Source organism: Sinocyclocheilus anshuiensis, unplaced genomic scaffold (genome assembly GCF_001515605.1).
Source record: "Sinocyclocheilus anshuiensis isolate Anshui unplaced genomic scaffold, SAMN03320099.WGS_v1.1 scaffold687, whole genome shotgun sequence".
NCBI lineage: Eukaryota > Metazoa > Chordata > Actinopteri > Cypriniformes > Cyprinidae > Sinocyclocheilus > Sinocyclocheilus anshuiensis.
Window position 1 is genome coordinate 368010 of NW_015551096.1, and position 18143 is coordinate 386152.

An 18143-nucleotide genomic window follows, 5' to 3' on the forward strand; every position below is an offset into this window, starting at 1 on the left:
CCCCCCCCCCACTGGGTTGAGATAGGAATAGTTAGAAGTGAGATGGAATGGTGGAGGGATGCTAGAAAACTGTCAAGGAATAGAGGTAAGTCTGCTGTGTATATATATCTCTTATCTTGTTAATTGAGTTGATTACTGAATATGCTCCTCTCGTGTTAATTATCTGAACGTGCTCCTCCCGAACTTTAATAAAACATAATTTTGTGTGGATGTTCATGTGCAGTGTTTGGTTGAAGGTGTTCTTCATGTGTGTGTATGATCAGGGCTGGAGAACATGTACCAGCTGACACGCAACAGGAAGTACATGCTGAGAGTGGATCTGGAGGACTTTGAAGGAAGGAAAGGTTTCGCTCTGTACTCATCCTTCTCTGTGGATTGTGAATGTGCTGGATATCAGCTGCATGTTTCAGGATTCACTGATGGAGGAGCAGGTAGGACACTTTCATTTATACTCAAGAAAACTCATTTCCATTGAGTTATTGTCCTTAGTGAAGTTCTTCCTCTCTGCAGGCGACTCTTTATCTGGTCATAATGATCAGAAGTTCTCCACCTTCGACAAAGACCAAGACACCTATGAAAAGAACTGTGCCAAACAGTATCTCGGGGCATTTTGGTACTTAGCCTGTCACAATACAAACCCCAACGGTGTGTATTTATGGGGAGAAGATGACACCCATCATGCCATTGGAGTTGTTTGGGCAACATGGAAGAATTACGCAGTCAGTATGAAATCCATCAGCATGAAGATCAAACGTGTGTCATAGAAATATTACAGTGCTTCTGAAAGAAAAACATTTTTACCTCATTTTATGACATCTTAAGGTTTTTATTCCTTTTTTTCTGCGTAAAAGAATCATGTTGAAATCTGTCTTTGAAATGTATGGCTGTTTGTATAGTGCATTAAAATATTTTGTGCAGTTATGATTCTTCACTACCTAAATATTCAATAAACTCTTATAGTGAATTCAGACTATTTATCTAAATCTAAAAATGTGAATACTACTAGGTTCCTGACTGTGCACCATGTGTATTGTCGAGTCCCCTCAGAATCGAGTACAGGAGCTCAGTATCGGGCCCGATACCGATACCGATACTCATTAAAACACATTTCCATTGGGTTACTGTCCTTAGTGATGCTCTTCTTCTCTGCAGGCGACTCTTTATCTGGCCATAATGGATTCAAGTTCTCCACCTTCGACAAAGACCAAGATGTCTATGAAAAGAACTGTGCCAAACATTATCTTGGGGGATTTTGGTACTCAGCCTGTCACAATACAAACCCCAACGGTGTGTATTTATGGGGTAAAGATCCCACCCATTACGCCATTGGAAATGTTTGGTCATCATGGAAGGGTTACGCTGTCGGAATGAAATCCATCAGCATGAAGATCAGACGTGTGTCTTAGAAACATTACAGTTCTTCTCGGAAATAAACAACAAAACAATCAATTTAATGTTTAATTGTTTCCTGTTTTCTATTAACTGTGTAACTTAGTAAATCATGTAGGAAAATCACTATCATAAACTTATGTCTGTTTATGAACTATTCTTTGTTTTTGGTCAAAATCATACAATTAGAATAAACTCCTGCACTGAAATCATTATGTCAGATGTGTTTATCTCCACAACAGACACCAGAAACACTAAATGAGAAATTCAGTGGAACCATAGCTGCTGACAAACCAATAATAAAAGGAGCATTAAAAACTCAGAAAATGTTCTTATTAACCTCATAGACATTACACACACAGATCGACCCAAAATGCATTTGACATTCTGATGATAACTCCAGTTGTGTTCCATGGGATAATGCATCATAACCTCACATAAAATAATACATGCAATTATTCCAATTTGCTTACTGCATGTTTCACTGACTGAAGAACTAGCTCACAGCATTAGGCCCATTTATATGCTCTTGAATTATGAATCGAAACAAGACAGGAGTGTTTGGCTTCTGAGTTACTCAAACATTGCATATACACAGTGTAGAGCCCGATGCTGAATGCTTTGCAAAGGAGAAATATTGTAAACGCCTCCCACTATATAATCGACTGTTGTATCATATTTGCTTTTGCCACAATTCGAGGTGAAGACTTCTTGCTGTTTACTTTTGATTTTATTACTTATGAGTTATTGTTTTTAATAAAGCGAAACCATTTCCAATGGTGATGCGTTAAACTTCTTTTAAACAAGTCTCTGAGTATTTTATTGAGAGTAACCTATTATCTGAACTTGAATATAAATCTCCTGTGGAAGTCCCATAGCAGCACGGACACCGGGTGGGAAATCTTGAAACTTCTACTTCATCTCCCGATACAAGAGGTAAGGGCGTATTTATTCCTTGCTACTCTTGTGGGAAACAAAGATGTGAGTTAGAGGATTTATGAATTCCTTAATCGGTCTAGAAACATAACAACAGTGATGAATCAACTTTGAACCGCAAAGATAAACTTTATCTCTGTGTTTGGAAGAGACATTCTGGATTCAAACGAGTGAAATTGGCAGCACTGATCATATTTTATGCACAAAAATCGATAAAATAAAACAAAATTGAATTATTGAAGGTAAAAGCTTCTTCGCCAGGAGCCTGGTAATGTTTTAAGACTAGCTGTGGCGCCATCCTGTGGATATCAGACGACACACATCAGCAAACAGCATGCATGTATTTGTGTATATACAGTGGGTATAGAAAAAAAATCAGCCCTGTTTAAAATAATCACATTTTGTTGCTTTGCAGCCTGAAATGAAGACGGACACAGTTTTTGTTTTATCCAGCTGTATGTACTCAGTGCATCGTATAACATCCAAGTGAAAGATAAAACACCAACATGTCAGAAAAAAAAAAAAAAAAATAAAAAAACTGAATCAGTTGGACAAAAGATCCCCATTTTGTTGAACCAGCTAAAAAAAAAAAAAAAACATTCACTGAGTTGGAAAAGGGATCCCCCTCTCCTAAAAATGACTTGTGAAATCAATCAGGTGCAGCTGATCACCTTCTCAGTGGCACACAAATCCATTTGACTTTCAGCTGTGATCAGCTGTGCTCATTTTGATCAGCTCAGCATGAAAAGAGCGTTCCTGGAGCATTTCAGTCCTTGCTAGAGCAACTGAAGCAAACAATAAGCTATGGGTGGCAAGACACTGTCAGAAGATCTCTGGGATAAAGTTGTGGACATGCACAAATCAGGAGATGGAGACAAAAAAATTTCAAAGGCTTCATCAATGCCTAGAAGCACAGTGAAGTCTATTATTAAGAAGTGGAAGGTATTTGGTAAAACACAGACCCTCCCTGGATCAGTACGTCGCTCCAAACTGATGAAAGAGCCGGAGGAAACCGATCAGAGAGGAGACCGAGAGCTACAGCAACTCTGAAGCAGCTGCAGGAGTTTATGACAAAGAGCGGTCATTGTGTGACAACAATATCACAGATTCTCCACTAATGTGGCTTGTATGGGAGGGCTGAAGAAAAAAAGCCACTCCTCAAGAAAGGCCACATGCAGTCAGACTGAGCTTTGCCAAAACACACCTTGAAGATTCTGAGGCAGATGAGACTAAAACTGAATTATCTGGCCTCAACACCAAACGATATGTCTAGTGGAAATCCTGCAGTAAAGCATGGAGGTGCTGATGTCCTGTTGTGTAAAGTATGTATGTAATTTGGATGCATACTATGATTAACCAAAATATATCAATTGTGCAGTATACCGGCTGAAAGCTGGACATTCTTACATTATTAAAACCGGCACGTCACTGTAAACAAATTTCTCTTAAATCAAAAATCATGAGCAATTATGAGAATCTAAAAGTATGTCAAACTGCTTGCAGTGTGGGTTTCACATATTTCTGCCCATGGAGAGTGAGATTTACACATCCACTGTAATTGTGTGTCTTTCTCTTCGGATCATTCATCATCACCGGCAGCGGCACGCTTTCAGTTCACGTCTCGTATATCTATTCCCACTGAAGAGAATCAACTCAACCGTTTACAGCAGTGCACATGTACAACTACGGTTCACGGTTCAGACACAATTCTAGTCTAGTCAAAGTCTAGTTCAAGAATTTATAGAATAATTCATTTAAAGTAGGAGTTTATTGAAGGTTTATGAAGTGACAATTCATCTAAATATGGATTCAGTTGGTTTTAATGTGCTACACGAGCAGCTATACACGTAGATGAGAAATACTCAACACGTTCACTCAGTTACACAGCAAAGAGGGGAAATATTGTTGTTAAGCTCTTGAATAATCAGGAAAGATTTCCCCTTCAGGAGTACTGTATTGTTTCTAAGAAACATATTTGATCTTCATGCTGATGGATTTCATACTGACTGCGTAATTCTTCCATGTTGACCAAACAACTCCAATGGCATGATGGGTGTCATCTTCTCCCCATAAATACACACCGTTGGGGTTTGTATTGTGACAGGCTAAGTACCAAAATGCCCCGAGATACTGTTTGGCACAGTTCTTTTCATAGGTGTCTTGGTCTTTGTCGAAGGTGGAGAACTTCTGATCATTATGACCAGATAAAGAGTCGCCTGCAGAGAGGAAGAACTTCACTAAGGACAATAACTCAATGGAAATGAGTTTTCTTGAGTATAAATGAAAGTGTCCTACCTGCTCCTCCATCAGTGAATCCTGAAACATGCAGCTGATATCCAGCACATTCACAACCCACAGAGAAGGACGAGTACAGAGCGAAACCTTTCCTTCCTTCAAAGTCCTCCAGATCCACTCTCAGCATGTACTTGTTCTTACGTGTCAGCTGGTACATGTTCTCCAGCCCTGATCATACACACACATGAAGAACACCTTCAACCAAACACTGGACATGAACATCCACACAAACACACACACGCTGTGCGATCTTACCCAGCCAGTATTCTCCCTCCACATTCCCAAATCCTCTCTTGTACTGATTCCACGGCCGATAGAAATTCACACTGCCGTCCATTCTCCTCTGAATCACCTGTGATGGGTTTATAGAGAATATATGATTCATAATGAATGTGCTGATGTGTGTTTAATGATCTAAAGTCGTACCGTCCATCCTCCTTTATCTTCATCTTTCCCATCTGAGATCATCTGACAGTAAACCCAGACAGGAATGTCTCCTGCTGGATAGATGGAGTAAATCCCACTGACTGTTTCTCCTGAGTTATAGATATCAGAACAGTCAAACTGCATGAATTTACAGTCACTGCCCAATACAACTGGGAGAACAGACGCCAAAAACAACATTATCTACACAAGACAGAGAGAGAAAGAGATGAACGTCACAACGAAAATTGAACAAATATGAAACAAGAGTTTAGAATACTTGACACTGAAGAAAACCAATGTACTCACTGCCATCTTCTCAATCAGAGATTTGTTTTTGATCTAAACAAAAAGTTAAAACTTCCAGACTGTCTGTAAGGTAAATGCTGGAGAATACAGCAGTAAGTCTATGCTTGTGTTCTTCAGTCTTTGATTACACAAACACTCCTTCAAATATCTGATTTTCAAGCGCCTCCTCTGCGTCTATGAGTCAAAGTCCATTTGTGGCAATCTTGGAAAAGTCCTATTGCTGTTTTCACATTCAGGGATCATCCAAAACGACGCTGCTATTACAGAGAATGAACAGCACTTTGCTGAATTCAGATGCGTGTATGATAATTTACTCTGCTGCTATAAAAATCAGATCTCTGAAAGACTCAAAACAAGCGTGAGATATCAAATCACTTTCATTCACAGAATGAATTACACATTGCATATCGTAAGTGAACTTTAGGGCAGTGCAGTGCAGACCTTGCCAAGTTAACTGTGTCACCAACAGTACGTGTTGATTGTTCAATTGTTTTATTACACACTAGTTTGTTTCCCACAAGCTCAAAGTTCGTGATCAACACCTTCATGTTGAGTAATATCAGACAATTCTGACTGTCAGATTACAACCATTTATTTGTTTATGATCAGAATTGTTTAGACTTTAACTGGGTTATTGTTCTCTATATAGAAACTAGGACAGGGTCTATAATATGGGAATAAATGTCACAGCCTCGTGAGACGCCATGCAACTATAAGTAATTATGTTGACAGATAGAATATAAGAAGTAGCATATACAAAGGTTTATTGTCATTAACATTGCTTATCTGTTTTGGTACCTTTATGCCTGTTTTATCAAGTGCATTTCGTAAAGAAATGTGCTATGTACATCGTATAGATTTTAAAATCTTGCTTATTACTTATAAAGCCCTGAATGGTTTAGCACCTCAGTATTTGAATGAGCTCTTATTGCATTATAGTCCTCCACGTCTGCTGCGTTCTCAAAACTCTGGTCACTTGATAATACCTAAAATATCAAAATCAACTGCGGGCGGCAGATCCTTTTCCCATTTAGCGCCCAAACTCTGGAATAACCTACCTAACATTGTTCGGGAGGCAGACACACTCTTGCAGTTTAAATCTAGATTAAAGACCCATCTCTTTAACCTGGCTTACACATAACACACTAATACGCTTCTAATATTCAAATCCGTTAAAGGATTTTTAGGCTGCATTAATTAGGTCAACCGGAACCGGGAACACTTCTCATAACACCCGATGTACTTGCTACATCGTTAGAAGAATGGCATCTACGCTAATATTAGTCTGTTTCTTTCTTATTCAAAGCGCTATATAAATAAAGGTGACTTGACTTGACATGTACATAAACATTACTGTTTTTAATAATATTTATTCAGTGCTTCCACAATTAAACAGCCTGTTCACCATCAGAAGAGTTTTTGACAATCCAATGCAAGTGCCAATTATGTGCAACACAAAGTGTTATTTCTGTGCCACCAAACAGAATTGCTAAAACAAATGCTGGTTTCAAATACTCTTCCCATCTGCCATTATTCACTGGTTCCCAAACTCACACCATTGGTTGAGCTGTGGTTGTCCAGCTCAGTCGAGCCTCTCAAACAAACAGATCGCTATTTATTGGATGCTACTAGTGGCAAAGCAATTACACACATAGCCTTTAAGCTAGTGGTCATTATGAAGACAAATCACTGAACATCATGAAGCGGGAAACACTCTGGTCTTTGTTAAATTAAAAAGCGTGAACCAGAGAATAGGGAGAAGTGGCAGAGCACACTGCTCAGAAGGAACAAGCAGCTTCATCAGAGGCAAGCGAGTCCGCTATAGAAGTACACGAGCATGTTGTTAATGATACAGATACCAATGTGAATGAACATCAGCAAAATGAAAATACTGCGACTGTACAAAATAAAAATGCAGATGAGCATTTTATTGGCATTTTAATGCTAAACTGTTGCAGGATGCTTTATATTCTGAACATTTTGCGGCAGTTTGGAACTATTGAAAGGAAAAAAAACTGATTTTGAAAATTTAAAACAATGGTGGGAGGTTGGTGAAACTCAAATAAAACTATGCTGTCAAAAGTATACTGCATATTGTACTACCACTCAAAGAGAAACCGTTCAAGCCCTGGAAAGAGATATAGAGACAGAAATACAACCGTTTGTGAAATGCCATACAATCAAGAATATGTTATTTGTTCATTCCCTTTAACCTTTATTTAATTGGCTAAAGTACAAAGAAAAACATTTCCAATATAGCCATGTGTCTATATTTAACACTACAGCATGACAGTTTCTTATGCAATGCCATCTGAGGGGTCAAAGGTCACACACATTCAGCTGAGGTTTCACAGACTGAGATTTCTCTGGATTCCCTGAATCGTTACACAATATTATATATGGTAGTTGGTGAAAGACCTAAATTCTTTGTGATTTTGCATTAAGAAATCTGATTTTTGATTTGTTTGACACTTCTCTCATGAAATTTGGCACAGAATGATGAGCCATGATCCAGCTTTGCTTGCAAAGACCGAGACGCTCCTTTTATACCCAAACATGATCCCCTCACTATTACCAATTCACCTGCTTACTGTGAACTAGGGATGCTCCGATCAGGATTTTTGCAGCCAAACCGAGTACCAATTTCATACACAGCAAATAGCAATTTTAAAAAACTGTTTCTCGAAACATAGTAATTCCACACCGGCGATGACGTGACTGCGGCACCAAATCATTTACGTCCCCACGCATCATGTACGTCCTCACGCGTTGACGTCATCCAAGTGCGATCGCTTCATTGTACAGGCCCCAGAAACACTAAATGAGAAATTCAGTGGAACCACAACTGCTGATGAACCAATAATAAAAGGAGCATTAAAAACTCTAGTGTAAATTAATTCCGAAAGTGTTCTTATTAACCTTACAGAAATTACACAGAGATCGACCCAAAATGCATTTGACATTCTGATAATAACTGAACATGAAGTGTGGCTGTTATCTGATTGGCTTGAGTAGACGGTGGGTGGAGTCACGCATATGTGGATCTTCAGCATCTTAACACTAGAAATGTTTCAAAATCCACAAATGCACAGCAAGCGATCCACAAATGCATGCAGTGATCTACAAATGCACAGGACACGATTCACAAATGAATGCCAGGCAAAGTTGTGTTTGTGACAAGAAAAGATATCGGTGGATATGTTTTTATTTGAAAATCTTGTTATCTGCTTATCTGTAATCAGATATGTTATCTGCAGTATAAAGCAAACTTGAAATGTACATGGTCTCCAATGTGTGCATGTCATTTCATTTATCATCATCAGTTGAATGTGGACTTGACACAAGAGTCAAGTGACAGTGCTGTGACAGTGTTTTCAAATCCTCAACAAATAAAAATGCAAGAGTCTGCTTGAAAAATATCCAAAAACTGTATTTCCATAATCTTCTATTTACTTGCATCATGTATCATCAGTCAAAACCTTATTGTTAAGCTTTACATTGAGTTTATGAATCTAACATCATAACACTCTGTACTAATTAGCAGCCGCTTGCTTACATTGGTCATGTTAGTGAGTGTGGCTAAACGAACGCTTTAACTACTTAAACTCCAGTAAGCGCTAAAAATGAAACTATATGCCTTTACTAGGCTAGTTAAATGATCCAGTAAAAGTCGAATGAAATGAAATGATCAGCTGCATGTACCTCTGCTAAACCGTGACTTGATCTGCGGTCTCGCGCTGATGTTGTACATCTAGGTAGGCACGCGCTTCATATGCCCACAGCAGGTTATGATTGGTCGATTGTGAGGCTCAAAGCTGATTGGCTAAAGAGAAGGACAGACACACTGATGAAATGCGACCTGCCAGGAGAGTCTCTAAATACAAATCCGAGGTGACGATTCGCAAATGCACATTCAACAAGTAATTTGTAAATGTAAAACATTGAAAACTTTGTGTGCTCACTTGTATATGTGCATTAACAGTGTTTTGCGTTTGTGACATGAATTCTGGTATGCATTCGACCCGACATGAGCTCCAGAATCAAAATATATCTTCTATGCCTTAACACAGAGTTATTTATATAAGTTATTAACTTTAGTGCAAACATCTGTGCATATTTGACCCATTGGTGGCGCTACAGGGTTTGAGATAGAGACTCCAATTTTGTTAGGCTATGGTTAAAGTTCACCCAGAAGAAAGAAAAAATGTAAAATGGAATCTTTTTAACATTTTAAATGTTTCTGCTAGACATAAATGAGGTTATGTGAACAAAAGACTCCTTCTTCTCACATTTGTCCCCTGAGAGAAAAACTGTATTATTCTCAAATATGTCTCCTTGAAAGCAAAGATCTTAGTAGCTTTACAAAGTGTGCACCAAGTTAAATGTCTCGTTATGAACTCAAACATTTGTTAATTAAGTCAAGGATTTGATCATAAGCAATAAACCATGACTTTCAGCAAAGAAAGCTCCAGGGTTACTGTTCCTGTAATAAGACATCTGTAAGCCAGTTTTAAAGGCATCTGGTACATGAGTATTTTCAAGAACAAATGATGTGCCCTATGCACAAAAACTGCACAGCTCTATGAAAGGAATCCATGACCTATATTTACATGCATGCAAAATGGGGTTTACAAGACAAACTTTTCAATGTTGCACAAACAATGGAAAAAAAATGGTCATGCAACAACCATGAAGCACATTTACATGAGTGTTACATTTGTTAAAAGAATAATAAGCTTCACTTATTTAATCCTTTTCTAGTGTGTTTGGCAAATGTGCTGCATATACAAGGCTGGGGACATGAAGATCAATTTAAAATTGAACATGTTTCTTCAAAAGACTGAAGAAAGGGCAACCTCGAGCAATAAAACATTTTATAATGGAGTTTTGAAAGAAGTTACAGCATGGCAATAAAGAGATCTCCCATGTTTCTCCTGCTACATTCTCATTTGTAACTATTTCTCTCAGAACCTTCTCATGTCTCATTTGTCTTTACATATATTTCTCCTAATTTTAGCAGAAACATCTGAGTCGCTGTTGATACTAACATGAGAGATACATGAGAATCACAACTATGTCTCCTGAGCTTAGAAAAAGCAACCACTGAGCAATACATTTTTACTCTGGGCAGGCTCTCCTCTATCTGCCAGTTTTCACAACTTTTGACTAAACAGTTCTATGGACTGCCATAGACTTCCATTCAATAATAATAAAAACAAGAAGAATACAGCTGAAAAGCATCCATTCAGGGCCAAGGCACTGCAAACACAGCAAATACATCTTTTGACTGCATGTTTAACTTGCATTTAATTTGCATCCAAAATATGTCTTTGTAATGTAAATGTCTCTTAACACAAAGCAGGAGTCTGACAATCTGACAGATACAAAGAGTGTTTGTGTCAGACTGAAGAACACACGTTGGTTTTGGGATTTGTTTTTTGTTCATTGTTTTCATGTCATTTATTTTAAAATTTGTCATAGCCTTGTTTTCATGTGCCTCCCTGTATCCTCTTGCGCTACCTGTTAATGTGTAATGTTTGCATTGGTTTAGTCTAGTCATGTGGTTTCTAGTTCTGTTTTGTCATTGGTTGGTTTATGTCATGTGACCCACATTGTTTTGTATATATAGCCCTCATGTTGCTATTGTCTCTTGTCAAGCTCTGTTAAGTCTTGTCAATGCTCCGTGCTCCTTGTCATGATTAGGTTTATTTAGTTCATGTTTGTTTCATTAAACTGCACTTGGGTTCTTCAATTCACCTTCAGTGGACTATATGTTACAATCATTAAACACACATCAGAACATACATTATGAATCATATATTTGTCATGTGTCTGTTCTGTTTCAGTTAATCATCAGCTGTCTATTTAAGCCCTCAGTTTTAGTCAGTTTCTTGTCTGGTATTGTTTGTATATGTTTCAATTGTTGCTCCTGTGTATTCCTGTTGGATTTATTATTAAAGACAGTTTGTTTTGGATTCTCTTGCATCGTGCACATTATACAGCACAACACGTAACAGAATACCGGACCTCCAAAAATGGATTTACCTGCTGTAGGTTTCCTCCTGCTCGAGCAGGGGGATCGCTCCCTCGAGGACCACACAATGGATTTTTTAGGCTTAGCATCCCTAACTCACTACCCGAATAGCTGCCTGTGCACATTTTATTATGCCAGACTTAGGGATATGCCGGTATCAATTTTTCATGTTGCGATTAATTGCTAATGCTTTTATCACGGTATACGGTATTATCACGATATTGACATTTAGTTTAAAAAAAGTGCTGTCATAATACAGTATAACAGGTTTAATAACTTTTTTCTTATAACAAAAATAACTAAACATTTAAATGCAATAAAGCACACCATCTGCTGTCAGAGAGTGAAAGTGCGCTTTCTTCCAGAGCGTATCTCACATGTTCCGCCATGTGCTTCTCTTATTTCCATCAGAGTGCGCACGCGTCTTTCACGCAGCATACAGCGGTGTTGTGCATTTTGACCAGTTGATGGGAAAAGTATTCTTAAAATGCGTTCAAAATTCTGAATAATTTGTAATATATAATTATTCACGGTATTTAGAAGTGCCCACGATAACAATATCATGCATATTCATTACCGTGATATATCGTATTACCGAATACTGGCACAAGTCTAGCCAGACTCGATGAAGGCTAAGCTGTCTGGGGAAGACCCTTGAGGGAGTTTTGCAGCTCATGTGAAGTGGGTGCTGGTGAGTTGCGGCTTTGACTTCACCATCTGCCCTGCTGAGAAGCACACCACCAGCCCCACTCCTGATCCATCAGCACGCTGCAGAGCCCACGGCAGATGGAGAGCCTGAGCCTTCTGTGATACATGAGCCAGCGCAAGAGGATGTGACTGAGCCCATCATTGCCCTGAATCAAGAGCCTTACGTTTTGATTGACCAGTTGTGTGAGCCGGCAACAACGTGGGATGCCGTGGGATTTCTCGTGGAGCATGAGGGCATGGAGGAAAGCCTTGTCCACATTCCTGCCGTTGAGGGTGAGCTGCAACTGGCCTCTGCAGTTTGGCCTTTTGAATTATTTCGAAGAAGATTTACCACTTTTGCTCCGCCTTGCCTCCACACTCCCTCAGCTCCACGGGGGTCCGTCAGCCCTTGGACTCTGCCGGGCTCTGCTGTCCCTTCGGCTCCTCCTTGCCTTCACACTCCCTCTGCTCCACAGGGGTCCATCAGTCCTTGGACTCTGCTGGGCTCCGTTGTCCCTTCGGCTCCTCCTTGCCTCCACACTCCCTCAGCTCCACGGGGGTCCGTCAGTCCTTGGACTCTGCCGGGCTCTGCTGTCCCTTCGGCTCCTCCTTGCCTTCACACTCCCTCTGCTCCACCGGGGTCCATCAGTCCTTGGACTCTGCCGGGCTCCGTTGTCCCTTTGGCTCCTCCTTGCCTCCACACTCCCTCAGCTCCACGGGGGTCCGTCAGTCCTTGGACTCTGCCGGGCTCTGCTGTCCCTTCGGCTCCTCCTTGCCTCCACCCTCCCTCGGCTCCACGGGGGTCCGTCAGTCCTTGGACTCTGCCGGGCTCTGCTGTCCCTTCGGCTCCTCCTTGCCTCCACCCTCCCTCGGCTCCACGGGGGTCCGTCAGTCCTTGGACTCTGCCGGGCTCTGCTGTCCCTTCGGCTCCTCCTTGCCTCCACCCTCCCTCGGCTCCACGGGGGTCCGTCAGTCCTTGGACTCTGCCGGGCTCTGCTGTCCCTTCGGCTCCTCCTTGCCTCCACCCTCCCTCGGCTCCACGGGGGTCCGTCAGTCCTTGGACTCTGCCGGGCTCTGCTGTCCCTTCGGCTCCTCCTTGCCTCCACCCTCCCTCGGCTCCACGGGGGTCCGTCAGTCCTTGGACTCTGCCGGGCTCTGCTGTCCCTTCGGCTCCTCCTTGCCTCCACCCTCCCTCGGCTCCACGGGGGTCCGTCAGTCCTTGGACTCTGCCGGGCTCTGCTGTCCCTTCGGCTCCTCCTTGCCTCCACACTCCCTCAGCTCCACGGGGGTCCGTCAGTCCTTGGACTCTGTCGGGCTCTACTGTCCCTTCGGCTCCGCCTTGCTGCCACACTCCCTCGGCTCCACGGGGGTCCATCAGTCCTTGGACTCTGCCGGGCTCTGCTGTCCATTCGGCTCCTCCTTGCCTCCACACTCCCTCAGCTCCACGGGGGTCCGTCAGACCTTGGACTCTGCAGTCCATTCGGCTCCTCCTTGCCTCCACACTCCCTCGGCTCCAGAGGGGTCCGTCAGTCCTTGGACTCTGCCGGGCTCCGTTGTCCCTTCAGCTCCTCCTTGCCTCCACACTCCCTCGGCTCCAGAGGGGTCCGTCAGTCCTTGGACTCTGCCGGGCTCCGTTGTCCCTTCGGCTCCTCCTTGCCTCCACACTCCCTCGGCTCCAGAGGGGTCCGTCAGTCCTTGGACTCTGCCGGGCTCCGTTGTCCCTTCGGCTCCTCCTTGCCTCCACACTCCCTCGGCTCCAGAGGGGTCCGTCAGTCCTTGGACTCTGCCGGGCTCTGCTGTCCATTCGGCTCCTCCTTGCCTCCACACCCCCTCGGCTCCACAGGGGTCCATCAGTCCTTGGACTCTGCTGGGCTCCGTTGTCCCTTCGGCTCCGCCTTGGTCAGTCATCATCCTGCCTCTTCCATGGTCTTCCACTCCTCATCTCTCCATCCCTTTTGCCTTGGTTGGGCTCCTCCTACCCTCCACCTTGGTTCTCTTTTTCATCAGCTCCGCCTCAGCCCTTCAATGTCACCCCAGCTCTCTTTGTCCAGTGTTACTTGTATATGTTTCAGTTATGTTGTGCTCTCTCCTGCTAGCTCCTGTGTATTCCTGTTGGTTTTATTATTAAAGACTGTTTGTTTTGGATTTTCCTGCGTCATGCACATTATACAGCACACAACATGTTACAATATTCTATATAAACCCATCACAGGTGATTCAGAGGAGAATGGACGGCAGTGTGAATTTCTATCGGCCGTGGAATCAGTACAAGAGAGGATTTGGGAATGTGGAGGGAGAATACTGGCTGGGTAAGATCGCACAGCGTGTGTGTGTTTGTGTGGATGTTCATGTCCAGTGTTTGGTTGAAGGTGTTCTTCATGTGTGTGTATGATCAGGGCTGGAGAACATGTACCAGCTGACACGCAACAGGAATTACATGCTGAGAGTGGATCTGGAGGACTTTCAAGGAAATAAAGTTTTTGCTCTGTACTCGTCCTTCTCTGTGGGTCCTGAAGCTGATGGGTATAAATGACATGTTTCAGGATTCACTGATGGAGGAGCAGGTAGGACACTTTCATTTATACTCATGAAAACACATTTCCATTGAGTTATTGTCCTTAGTGATGCTCTTCTTCTCTGCAGGCGACTCTTTATCTGGCCATAATGAATACATGTTCTCCACCTTTGACAAAGACCAAGATGTCTATGAAAATAACTGTGCCAAACAGTTTCTTGGGGCATTTTGGTACTCAGCCTGTCACGCTAAAAACCCCAACGGTGTGTATTTATGGGGTAAAGATCCCACCCATTACGCCATTGGAAATGTTTGGTCATCATGGAAGGGTTACGCTGTCGGAATGAAATCCATCAGCATGAAGATCAGACGTGTGTCTTAGAAACATTACAGTGCTTTTTAGAAATAAAATACAAAACAATCAAAAGAATGTCAAAGGGTTTCCTCTTCTCTATTAACTGTGTAACTGCATGAATTATGTAGGAATATCACTCTCTTAAACCTTTGACTTTTCATAAATTGTTCTTACCCTTTGGGCAACACTTTATAATAACTTTCATTTATAAATCATTATCAAACATTATATAATGCTTAACATATCATTAGTTAATATATATTCACATAGTCAGAAATATGAGATAACGTTCTTGTTAATGTTTAATAATGAACTTCCTAAACATTACCTAATGATTAACATATGATTATTTAATGTAAATTGAAATGCTTACAAATGTCATTAAACTTTCAGTTCATATGATCTTCATTTGTCGGTCTTTGTTTGTTGTGTAGACCTCTATTTACACATCTTTACAAATATTCTATTAATTATTTGTTCATGTTTTTGCAGTACCCAATCTAAAGTGTTTATGAATGTTTACTAATCATTAGTACCTTAATGAGCAGTCATCTCAATGGCAAAAAGTGTCCCGAAAGACCTGAATTTACCCTATTCACACATCTTTACTAATCATTTATTAATTATTTGTTTATGTTTTTGCAGTAGCCAATCTAAAGTGGGAACTATTCATCACTTGTAAATGTTTATAAATGTTTACTAATCTTTTAGTATCTTTATGGGCATTGGACGGTAACACTTTATATTAACTTTCATCAATAAATCATTAACAAACATTATGTAATGCTTAACGGATCATTAGTTCATATATATTCACATATCTAGAAAAGTGAAATAATGTGCTTGTTAATGTTTATTAATAAATGTATTAAACATGACCTAATAATTAACATTTCATGTAAATTAAAATGCTTACAAATGTCATTAAACTTCTAATTCATATGATCATGCACATCTTGAAAATCTACAAATGATTTTAACAGATGTTATACAATGATTAAAAGCTTTTGTCAATGCACAACACCTTTGCTGCTGTTGAGGTGTGATACGGGTAGGGTAAGGGACAGGTTTGGTGGTATGGGTAGGTTTAAGGTTGGGTAAGGGGTCAACAAGTGTACAGGGGTCAATTTGAATATTATAAGGGAACACAATTCAATCTGTTTATATTGCATTGTTTTGATAAATGAAGTATTTTCTTGAAAATTAGTTTTTCCCCTCCTGTTGATGTATGACTAAAGGAATATTATGTTTAATGATGCACGATATCATACTAATATAAGTGTTGAGGTGATAAAAACATGTTTTGCACCCAAATTACAATGTGTGACATGTCTTTACCAAGCATTTAGCTAAGCTCAACTAACCACCCTTTACACAAACTTTGTTAAAGTAGCTAAACGTCCAGTGCCAATAAAGATAATACAAAATTAGTAAACGTTTATAAACATTTATAAATGATGAATAGTTTCCACTTTAGATTGGGTACTGCAAAAATATGAACAAATGATTAATAAATGATTTGTAAAGATGTGAAAATATGGTGAATTCCGGTCATTTGGGACATTTTTGCCATCAAAATGACTGCTCATAAAAGTACGAATGATTAGTAAATATTTATAAACATTTACAAATGATGAATAGTCTCCACTTTTGATTGGGTACTGCAAAAACACGAACAAATTATTAATAAAGGATTTAAGATGTGCAAATAGTGGAAGTCAACACAACAACCAAAGACCAAATATATGACCTTTGTAGACTGTGATTATGAGTTAATGTATATATTAACATGAATAGTTTGTGAAGTGCCTATAAGCTATTTTTTTCACAACATTTGTAAATGTAAAAATGAGCATTAGCTAATATGTGAAGTGAAGTTTAATGACATTTGTAATCATTCAAAAGTACATTAACAAATAAGCTTGTAAATACTGTATAATTTCTGTAAAAATAATTTGTAGATTTTTAAAACGCATTTAAAGTTTAATGTCATTTGTAACCATTAACTACTGATCCATTAAGCATTATATAATGTTTGTTAACAATCTTTTAATCATTGTAAGCCATCTGTCAAAATCATTTGAAGATGTAAAAAAAATGCATGATCATATGAATTGAAGTTTAATGACATTTGTAAGCATTTAAATTTACATTAAATAAATATGTTTAATATTGTTAATAAGTTCCACTTATTATGTTGTTTAATAAGTTCATCATTAACAAGCACATTATCTCATTTCTAGATATGTGAATATATATTAAGTACTGATTAGTTAAACATTATATAATGTTTGTTAATGATTTATTAATGAAAGTTATTATAAAGTGTTACCAGATTCTCTACTGATGATTTCAAACATTTATCATTCACAGAGGCCCACACACTGCTCGTGCCTTGTGTGCTTGTTTATGCAATATTTTGGCTGTTTTGATGAAGCTGTCTGCCAACAAAAGCAGCGTTGCACTCTCGGCTCTGTTTAACGTGTTTAAATCCATTGTCTGGATCTCCTCATTAGCCGCATGCACACGACTGTCACGAGATGAATCATTTCAGAATGAATTGGGTCGTAGAATGTGTTTGTCACTCCAGTAAATAACCCAACTCTGTGTACAGAACCAGATTAAACAGCCTATGACAAACGCATTCAGTGTGTGGACATTAAAATATTCAGATTTCTGCATCATTTACATTTCTTTCTCATTTCAAACAGAGAATGTCCTCATTTCTTTCCCCTTGTCTGTTAATTCTGCATTCTCTTTACATTTAACGGATCATTAGTTCATATATATTCACATATCTAGAAAAGTGAAATAATGTGCTTGTTAATGTTTATTAATAAATGTATTAAACATGACCTAATAATTAACATTTCATGTAAATTAAAATGCTTACAAATGTCATTAAACTTCTAATTCATATGATCATGCACATCTTGAAAATCTACAAATGATTTTAACAGATGTTATACAATGATTAAAAGCTTGTGTTAATGCACAACACTTTAGCTGCTATTGAGCTGTGATACAGGGACAGGTTTGGTGGTATGGGTTGGTTTAAGGGTTGGGTTAGGGGTCAACAAGTGTACAGGGGTCAATTTGAATATTATAAGGGAACACAATTCAATCTGTTTATATTGCATTGCTTTGATAAATGAAGTATTTTCTTGAAAATCCCCCCCCCCCCCCCCTTTTGTTGTTTG

At 39.8% G+C, this 18143-nt stretch overlaps 2 protein-coding genes across 2 annotated transcripts in view; one reads left to right on the forward strand and one right to left on the reverse strand.

Moving 5' to 3' along the window:
• Positions 1-964, forward strand: part of LOC107662733 (microfibril-associated glycoprotein 4-like) — a 1693-nt gene extending 729 nt beyond the window's left edge. The window contains exons 3-4 of the mRNA XM_016452815.1: positions 264-431; positions 511-964. Of these exons, the coding sequence (XP_016308301.1) occupies positions 264-431; positions 511-764 (422 nt within the window). The 3' untranslated portion in view covers positions 765-964. The remainder of the gene's footprint in view (positions 1-263; positions 432-510) is intronic.
• Positions 965-4272: 3308 nt separating this feature from the next.
• LOC107662727 (microfibril-associated glycoprotein 4-like) overlaps positions 4273-18143 on the reverse strand; it is a 24159-nt gene continuing 10288 nt past the window's right edge. Inside the window, exons 3-5 of the mRNA XM_016452807.1 lie at positions 4876-4972; positions 4621-4788; positions 4273-4541 (exon numbers count right to left, since the gene is read on the reverse strand). Coding sequence (XP_016308293.1) covers positions 4288-4541; positions 4621-4788; positions 4876-4972 — 519 coding nt within the window. The 3' untranslated portion in view covers positions 4273-4287. The remainder of the gene's footprint in view (positions 4542-4620; positions 4789-4875; positions 4973-18143) is intronic.